The 9,484-nt window shown below is 38.0% G+C and overlaps 1 protein-coding gene across 1 annotated transcript in view; it reads right to left on the bottom strand.

Annotated features, from left to right (window-relative positions):
* Positions 1-6,122: 6,122 nt before the first annotated feature.
* HEXB (hexosaminidase subunit beta) overlaps positions 6,123-9,484 on the bottom strand; it is a 49,598-nt gene continuing 46,236 nt past the window's right edge. Inside the window, exons 12-14 of the mRNA XM_037802069.1 lie at positions 9,102-9,192; positions 8,830-8,934; positions 6,123-8,408 (exon numbers count right to left, since the gene is read on the bottom strand). Coding sequence (XP_037657997.1) covers positions 8,345-8,408; positions 8,830-8,934; positions 9,102-9,192 — 260 coding nt within the window. The 3' untranslated portion in view covers positions 6,123-8,344. The remainder of the gene's footprint in view (positions 8,409-8,829; positions 8,935-9,101; positions 9,193-9,484) is intronic.

Here is a 9,484-nt window from a genome sequence, read left to right as displayed (position 1 = left end):
GGAGAGTCAAAGAAGGTAGAGAGGCAAAAGAAAGAGGAAAAAAAAATGACAACTTAGGAAGCAGCAACAGGAAAAATAACCTTAAATCAAGGTAGAGTAAAGAGTCAGACAACACCACCAATGTCAAGTGTCTAACATGCCTCCCCTATCCTCCCCTCTTATCTGCATTTACCTTGGTATATTGCCTTTGTGACATTAAAGGAAGCATAATACAATGATTCTGTTAGTTATAGTCTCTAGTTTACGTTGATTGCATCCCTCCCTCAGTGCCTCCCCATTTTTAACAACTTGCAAGGTTGACATTTGCTTGTTCTCCCTCGTAAAAGAACATATTTGTACATTTTATTGCAATTGTTGAACACTCTAGATTTCACCAAGTTACACAGTCCCAGTCTTTATCGTTCCTCCTTTCTTCTGGTGTCTCACATGCTCCCAACCTTCCTTTCTCAACCATATTCATAGTTATCGTTGTTCAGTGCACTTACATTGCTGTGCTACCATCTCCCAAAATTGTGTCCAAACCACATACTCCTGTCTTCTCCTGTCACTCTGTAGTGCTCCCTTTAGTATTTCCTGTAGGGCGGGTGTCTTGTTCACAAAGTCTCTCATTGTCTGTTTGTCAGAAAATATTTTGAGTTCTCCTCATATCTGAAGGACAGCTTTGCTGGATATAGGATTCTTGGTTGGTGGTTTTCCTCTTTCAGTATTTTAAGTATATCACACCACTTCCTTTTTGCCTCCATGGTTTCTGAGAGATCCGCACATAGTCTTATTAAGCTTCCTTTGTATGTGATGCATTGCTTTTCGCTTGCTGCTTTCAGGATTCTCTCTTTGTCTTTGATGTTTGATAATCTGATTATTAAATGTCTTGGCGTAGGCCTATTCCGATCTATTCTGTTTGGAGTATGCTGCACTTCCTGGATCTGTAATTTTATATCTTTCATAAGAGATGGGAAATTTTCATTAATTATTTCCTCTATTATTGCTTCTACCCCTTTTCCCTTCTCTTCTCCTTCTGGGACACCAATGATACGTAAATTCTTGTACTTTGTTTCATTCTTAACTTCCCAGAGATGTTGCTCATATTTTTTCATTCTTTTCTCCATCTTCTCCTTTGCGTGTAGGCTTTCAGGTGTTTTGTTCTCCAGTTCCTGAGTGTTTTCTTCTGCCTCTTGAGATCTGCTGTTGTATGTTTCCATTGTCTTTTGTCTCTTGTGTTTTGCCTTTCATTTCTGTGGATTCTACTAGTTGTTTGTTTGAACTTTCAATTTCTGCCTTATGTATGCCCAGTGTTTTCTTTACAGCCCCTATCTCTTTTGCGAAATCTTCTCTAAACTTTTTGAATTGATTTAGCATTAGTTGTTTAAATTCCTATATCTCAGTTGAAGTGTATGTTTGTTCCTTTGACTGGGACATAACTTCATTTTTCTTAGTGTAGGTTGTAATTTTCTGTTGTCTAGGGCATGGTTTCCTTGGTTACCCCAATCAAGATTTCCCAGACCAGAACAGGCTCAGGTCCCAGAGGGAAGAAATATTCAGTATCTGGTTTCCCTGAGGGTGTGTCTTAGAAAATTGGTACACACTGTGATGCCTCAGGTCACTGTGCTTTTCTGCCCAGCAGGTGGCGCCTGTTAGCCTATAATTCTTGACTGATGTGAGAAGGTGTGGCTGTGTTCCCCCAGGCTGTGGGGTCTGGTTTTGAATGGAAAGGGCCCCACCCCTTTCCTTTTAGAGAAGATAGACCCCCTAGGGGGAGGTCATTAGCATTTCAATGGTCTCTCTCTCTGCTTGTGCCATCTCCACCCTTCTCTGAGTCACAGCACTGGGAACTGAAAATGGCTGGGGCTTTCTCCACTGAGCCAAAAAAGAAACAGATAGTCCTCTTCAGACCTAGTCCAAGGCGACCCTCTGGCTCTCCAAGGTCAGTCGTCACCCAAAGCCTCTGTTTTTTGGAGATTCGTACCTCATAGTGAGCAGTTCACACTTGCTACTTAAAACCCCAGTTGGAGCTCAGCTGAGCTATATTCGCTCCTGGGAGAGAGCTTCTCTCTGGCACCACGAGGCTTTGTAGCTCAGGCTATGGGGGAGGGTCTCCTGACTTGGATCCGCAGATTTTACTTACAGATTTTATGCTGTGATCTCGGGCAGTGCTCCCAATTCAGGTTGGTGTATGGTGAGTGGACGGTCTCGTTTGTCCCCCTGCAGTTATTCTGGATTATTTACTAGTTGTTTCTGGTTTTTTTTTTTCAGTTGTTCCAGGGGGACTACTTAGCTTCCACTCCTCTGTATGCCGCCATCTTCCTCTCCTTGCAATGTTTCTTTGACTCACTGATTGTTTGGAGAGTGTTATTTAACTTCCATATATTTGTGGATTTTCCAGTTCTCTGCCTGTTACTGATTTTCAGTTTCATTCCCTTCTAGTCTGAGAGGATTCTTTGCGTGGTTTGTCTTTCTTAACTTATTGAGCGTTGTTTTTTGACCTAACATGTCCTGGAGAATTATCAATGTTATCAATTATCAATGTTCACTTGAGAAGAGTATGAGAAGAGAAGAGTATGTATCCTGCTGTTTTGGGTTTGCAATGTTTTGTATATAACTATTAGATCTACTTCATTTATTCTTTTATTCATGTTCTCTGTTTCCTTATTGAACTTTCATCTAGATGTCCTATCTTATTGAGGAGAGTGGTATATTGAATTCTACAACTATTTTACAGGTGTCTAGTTGTCCCTTCAGTTTTGCCACTGTTTGCCTTGTGTTTTGTGTACCGTGGATAGGTGCATAAGTATTTATGATTGTATTTCTTCTTGTTTGCGTCTTTTATTAATATATAGTATACTTCTTTGTCTCTCATAACAGCTTTTGACTTAAAGTCTATTTTGTCTGATATTAGTATAGCTACGCCAGCTCTTTTGTGGGTACTGTTTATATGGAATGTCTTTTTCATCCTTGACTTTCAATCTATTTGTGTCTTTGGGTCCAAGATAAGTCTTTAACAACATTTAGTTGGATCATGCTTTTTTTTTTTTTAATCCATTCTGCTAACCTGTCTTTTGATTGGGGAGTTTAATCCATTAGCATTCAGTGTTATTATTGTAAAGGCAGTGCTTACTTCAGCCATTTTGTCATTTGGTTCTTATATGTCATGTCTTTTTTTGGTCTCCTTTCCTTTATTGCAGCCTCCTTTTCTGTTTAATTGATCTTTTGTGATTTATCTGAGTGATCCTTTTCTTATTTTTGTTTCTGTATAGTTTTAAAATACTTTCTTTGTAGTTACCCTGGGGTTTATATTACACAACCTACATCTATAACCCACTAACATAAAATACTAATAACTATTAATATAGCAACTTAGCTTTAATAGCATACATGTTTTCTGCTTCCATATTCCTGTTTCCCCTCTTTATGTTGTTTTGTCCCACTTTGCCAATTAATATTTTGAATGTCCATTATCAGTAAACATGCCTTTTTCTTGTTAAATTGTACTCTCTTATATGAATTAGGCTAGTGTTGTACATTGAAAATACAGTATTTTGGGGGTTTGCATTTTACCCTTTTGGTTACTCTTACTGATGATTTTCATTTCTTCATATTACTCTAAGCCACTGTCTCCTGTCTTTTCCTTTCAACCTACAGAACTCCATTAAGTAATTCTTTTAGGGCAGGTCTCTTGTTGAGAGACTCTCTCAGTTCCTGTTTATCTGGGAGCCAGGTGGGGTCAGTCCAGAAAGGTGGGTCACTTCAGAAAAGTCCATTTTGCCTTTAGGTGTGCAGCCAACTGAAACTGGCTTGAGTGAGGACACAACAGTTCTGATGAGCCTTTCTGTTGTGGTTCCCCCTCCTTGGAGTGGGGGTGGCGGGGGCGCTTTGTATACAGCCCTCTGTAGGGGCTTGTGTTCTACCTTGGATTTCTGTGGACTCAGGTCCCTGTGCCTGGATATGCATGAGTTCTAACTTGCTGTTGTGAGTCTATTTTCTCATCTCTGGTAGGAGGGAGCTGGGCCAGGTACTTCTGTATAGCTCCCAAGCTGGTGGGACCCAGTGAGGGGAAGAGGAATAGGGACTGACTAGCATCTGTGATGGAATTCTCTTGAGATTTTGTTTCTTGAATTCAGCATTTGTGGAGTCTTGTCCAGTCTCTACCATCCTCCAGAGTTCTAAGCAAGTACAGTTTGTCTAGAATATGTTTTTGAAGCTTTGCAGCAAGTTAGGAAACATTGCTAAGGAAGATTGTGAAGAGGAAAAAAAGAGGACAAAAAACAGATCTGACCCATGAGCACAGTGTGTCCCATTTAAATTACAGAATTCAGTCCTTTATTTAGTTGTAGAACTTTCCCTCGTATTTTTTTACTTTTCCCTGATCATTATTTTGTTCTAAACGACATTATGTGAATTGGCACAAAGCTCTTGGTAAGGATTACAAAAATAAAGAACAGAAAGCTAATTGTTTGCTGTTGATAGTCATTACTTTTGAATAATTCAATATTTTCATCTAAGTATTAAATAAATTTTCTATGTTCAGCAGATATTTTAGTTGAGTCATTTCAGGTAAGTTGTTGATTTTAAAGGCTTAATCAGCTGTGAAGAACTTAGTGATTATGTTTTACTGTGTATATTTGCTATGTTTTTTAAAAATCTCTGTGATAAAGAAAATACATTCTTGGTTTTAGTAATTGTTCTAGTTTGCTAATGCTGCTGGAATGCAAAACACCAGAGATGGATTGGCTTTTACAAAATGGGATTTATTTGGTTACACACAGTCTTAAGGGCGTGCAGTGTCTGAGGTAATGCATGAACAATCGGGTACCTTCACTGGAGGATGGCCAATGGTGTCTGGAAAACCTCTGTTAGCTGGGAAGGCACGTGGCTGGCGTCTGCTCCAAGTTCTGGTTTCAAAATGGCTTTCTCCCAGGACATTCCTCTCTAGGCCACAGCTCCTCATCAAAATGTCACCCTCAGCTGCACTTCAGGCATTTTTCTTCTCTTAGCTTCTCTGGAGCAAGAGTCTGCATTCAACAGCTGTCTTCAGACTTTCTCTCATCTGCAGCTACTCTCTCAGCTTCTCTGCATTCTTTAAAGCATCCCTCTCAGCTGCAGAGTTCTTTGTCAGCTCATTTATATGGCTCCAATGATCAAAGCCCACCCTGAATGGGTGGGACCATGCCTCCATGAAAATATCTCATCAGTTATCACCTACAGTTGGGTGGGGTGCATTTCCATGCAGACAACCTAATCCAAATGTTCCAACTTAATCCCCACTAATGTGTCTGCCCCACAAGATTGCATAAGAGATAATGGTGTTTGGGGGACATAATACATTCAAACTGGCACAGTAATCTAAACATTTTTCCTTATTGTGACGGTAGGAGGAGAAGGAGGAAATGAGGCATCAGGGACGGAAGGGTTAGAGGCCCACAACCATACCTATATTAATAGGAAATGATAGTGCCTCCATCTAAGGCCTTAGAAATAATGAAGGGTTGGGGGGTGAGGGGGGCAGGAAGAAAGATTATTAGCTAAACCCAGATAAGGGTGAGGGCATACTCCACAGAGCTGTATATCTCTAATCTGGTTTTCAGTGCTAAATTCTAAGTTTACTACATCCCACCTGACTTTCTAACTGTGGCTTAGAATTTATAGGACAGTGTTTTATTACGTTTGAACTCTGGCAGGCTAGAGAAGTAGGGTAGTTTTTTTAGATCAAACACACCAGCATTTATGATTCTTGTAAACTCCATCCAAAACCCCTTTACTATTTCCTTACCTTTCTTCAACTTCCTACTAGTCCTATGCTATTTTAGCTCTTTTTTTCCAGTTTCCATATTCTATGTGCATATTCTCTTGGCCTTTGAAGGCTAAAATTATAAACCGATTGGTAGGCAAGACAGGGTTTATTTTTAACAGAGAATGTTTTCACTTCTTTATTTTGTTAAATTTTTTTCCCTTTTTTTTCTTTAGCTTTTGCCCTTTATTTTTCTCCTTGACTGCCCTCTTTTACATGTTACAGGGACTATAACTATAAGCACCAGAAAGAGAAAAATGAGGTTTAAGTATGAAGAAATGAATCTTCAATTAAAAAGGGAAGACCATTTTCTGTTTCTGACCAGATGTTCACAGAATGGCGCTATGCATAAACAGGCTTTATTAAGTACCCTCTTGTGACATACCATGCAAGAAATATTAGACATACTGTATCACACATGTACAAGGAAATATTGAAGTTCTTTTCTTCTTATAAAATGTTATCTGAATAAGAGTTAAAGCAAGCTCATGTCTTTTTGCTTGAGGCCTCAGACTTAAGAGTAAGGGCAGTATTTAAGTTTGTAAGTTGTTTGTTTCTTTATAGAAGTTTAATTTTTTAATTTCTAATTCAGTGGGAAACAATTAACAGTTAACATTCTTTAATTTTGTTAGGCTTTGAAGAAAGCTGATAAGCAAGTTTTAGAGCCTCTGATGAATCTCGAGGTTACAGTAACTACGGATTACCTCAGCCCTGTCCTAGCAGATCTGGCACAAAGAAGAGGGAACATTCAGGAAATCCAGACTCGCCAAGATAACAAAGTCATTATTGCATTTGTTCCTTTAGCAGAAATTATGGTAGGTACTTTGTGACTGAAAAGTACATATTCTTTTTCTTTCTTTTTTTAATACTTAGGTCAATGACTTATTTTTTTAAAAGACAATACCAGATACAGTAATAGGCCAGAGGGAAATAGTGTAGTTTTAATATCCCAATCTGGAAGGAATTTTTTTTTTCCAGTAAAAGGTGATGTAAATTATATGGAGAAATATAATATTAAAAAAAATTCAGAACTAGCCCTTGTTGTTAAAAGCATTTAAGGACAGCCAGCAGGGACGAGTAATGTGCTAGACTCCAAGGAGTTTTATCATCTTCAAAATTAAAAACAATTTTCTGAGATAAAAGGAATGATTAATAACACAATAAAGAATAATCAGTACAGAATTTTATAATGGAATGATTCATGTCACTTTCCAACAGAAAACAATAGAGTTTATTTACTTTCCTAACAAATAATGATTTTGCCATTCACTCTAAAATTCAGATTTGTCATTTATAATGTTGCCTGGATTATCTGAAGACTAGTGGGTTTCCTGGGAAAGTGTAGATTCCAGTAAACCCAGGTGAACTGTTCTTATTGAGCAATAACTCATTGGCCATGAGGTAGGGTAGAGGCACACCGATAGATGCCAATTGGTAGGTTAGTCTTTGAACCATTATGACTTTGGATTTAAATTGTTGGGAAAATCTGGTGGGTTGTAGTACTTTAGAGGCTTATTTCCAGTCTGAATCAGAGTGTTGCACCAGCCTTAATCACCATTTTTTTCCCCTTCCAAGCCTCTACTTCTACTTCTACCAGTGTCACTTTTAAGGCAAGTGTCGTAGTTCTCTGTCAGCCTCTTCTACTCTGTGACAGGCATCTGAGTAGTAGGAAGGACATCATCTTATCAAATGCCAGGACCAGAAAATAATCTAAAGCACATCTATACTACGTATCTGTCCTTCACAATATTTTTATATCCAATTTTCACTGCAAAAAAAAAAAAACAAAAAGGTTAAATGAAGGAAGTGATATGGCTAAGCCACATGAGTAACACCTGGATAATGGTCAAAAGATTAGCAGCATGAAGAAAAACTTGGGGCTTAAATTTGATGAAATAAGTCACTTCAGTTATTTTTGATTAGGGTTATTCAACTGTGCTTCGAACGCTAACATCAGGCTCAGCTACTTTTGCCTTAGAACTCTCTAGTTATCAAGCTATGAATCCTCAGGACCAAAGTATACTGCTCAACCAGAGAAGTGGCCTGACCTAAGTATTTTAGGTCCTTGGAGATGGAGAGAAATTCGGGAGCACTCACCTACTTTTCAGTAAGAAGACTTTTTATTGCTTTATTTATTGGACAAATGAATTACCAATTCAGCACATTCAGAGAACAAGATAAAAGATGTCACCTGAAAACTGACAATGGTACTGGAGCTGCCCATTAAAATTTATGAAATGAGAAATGCACTTTTGGTGTTGGAAGTAAATGTACCTGAACTATGTTGTGTATCTATGAAGTTACTACCATAGCTAGTAAAGACTCAGCCCTTTGGAATATATGGAATGGTATCACAAGGTTTTGGGTTTTTTTTTTTTTCCCCCAAGCTTCTCTAAAGAAAGGTGCCATTCTTCTGATCTAATGTTTATTCAATGGAAAGATATGTTTTATTTCAAAAACAGACTAACAAATCTTAATTTACATGATTTCAAAACCAAGTTGATTGTAGTATAGACTGCTGTGGTCTTTTTCCCCCCTCCTAGTTTTCTTCTTTAAGACTCACTATTGCATTTTGTTCTCATGCTCACAGTATCCAGTGAAAAGAGGTTCTGCAGCTATTCCACGTCTGTAGAACAGATAAAGTAAGAATAAGAGATATTTTAGGTTACACTCACTCATCTGCCATCTTGAAGAACTTTGTTGCTTACCTCAGAATCACTAAACCATAGCATTACTTAAAAAAGGAAGAATTAAATTTGAGGTTGTTAAATATGGTGAAGTTAAAAGAGATGGAGTGTAAGTTACACCAGAACTTACTATATCTGTGAAATAGTCTAAGTCCAAATACATCTTTTTTATAAGTATTATTCTCTTACCTATAAAAAATTGTTCCCAATTTCTCTTAAGTAAATTACTACTTTTTAAGTGACATGTTTCTATTTATAGTGGGGAAAAAACAAGAAGGCAGCTAACACTGAATAAGAGGGTTAAAAATCACACTGAACTTAATCGTATCCTAGCTTGGAAAAGAAATATCCATCTTTTACCTGACCATTCTGCAGCGGTGCCTTCTTAGTCTGTCATAGGCATCAAATATATCTTTGACTTCTTTGTTACTCCAGAGTCTCTCACCAACAGCACTTGCCCGAGGCCTAAAATTTAATCCACATGCCCCCAAAGCAATTTAAATACATGCTTTCTTTAAGCAAGTATCTAATCATATGGCTTGGGGAAATTCTAATGCTTTCCTATTTGATGGGAAATGAAAAGCTAAGGCACCTGTATTCTTATCTGGAATGTTTTCGCTTAAATTCCATACCATAATCTTGGAGTGAGGTTAGTTGCATCCACATATTCTCCCCAAAGACAAGCTTCTCCACCGATGATGAGTTTTTTCTGTTCTTCAGTACCTACAATAAAATCGTCAAATTGATAACAAGTTAAGCAGTGGCAGTTCAAGGTTTGCATACAAGAGTCAATACTGATTTGATTTCTCTTTCTGTCTTTATTCTAGGGCAACATTTCTCTCCTGTGGCCTGAGCTTGGGATATGTCCATGACACCAAAAAAAAAAAAAAAAAAAAAAAAGGTGGCAAGCGTTATTCCCACCCTGGCCCATGAGGATTCACAGTACTTGTTAGAATATATAAATGAATGTAGTGGACCAATATTAATGTGTTCTGTGTTTTTTTTTCCCCAAAAA

Source organism: Choloepus didactylus, chromosome 13, assembly GCF_015220235.1.
Source record: "Choloepus didactylus isolate mChoDid1 chromosome 13, mChoDid1.pri, whole genome shotgun sequence".
Taxonomy (NCBI): domain Eukaryota; kingdom Metazoa; phylum Chordata; class Mammalia; order Pilosa; family Megalonychidae; genus Choloepus; species Choloepus didactylus.
Note: the sequence above shows the minus strand (reverse complement) of the source record. Positions and strands in the feature narration are given on the sequence as shown.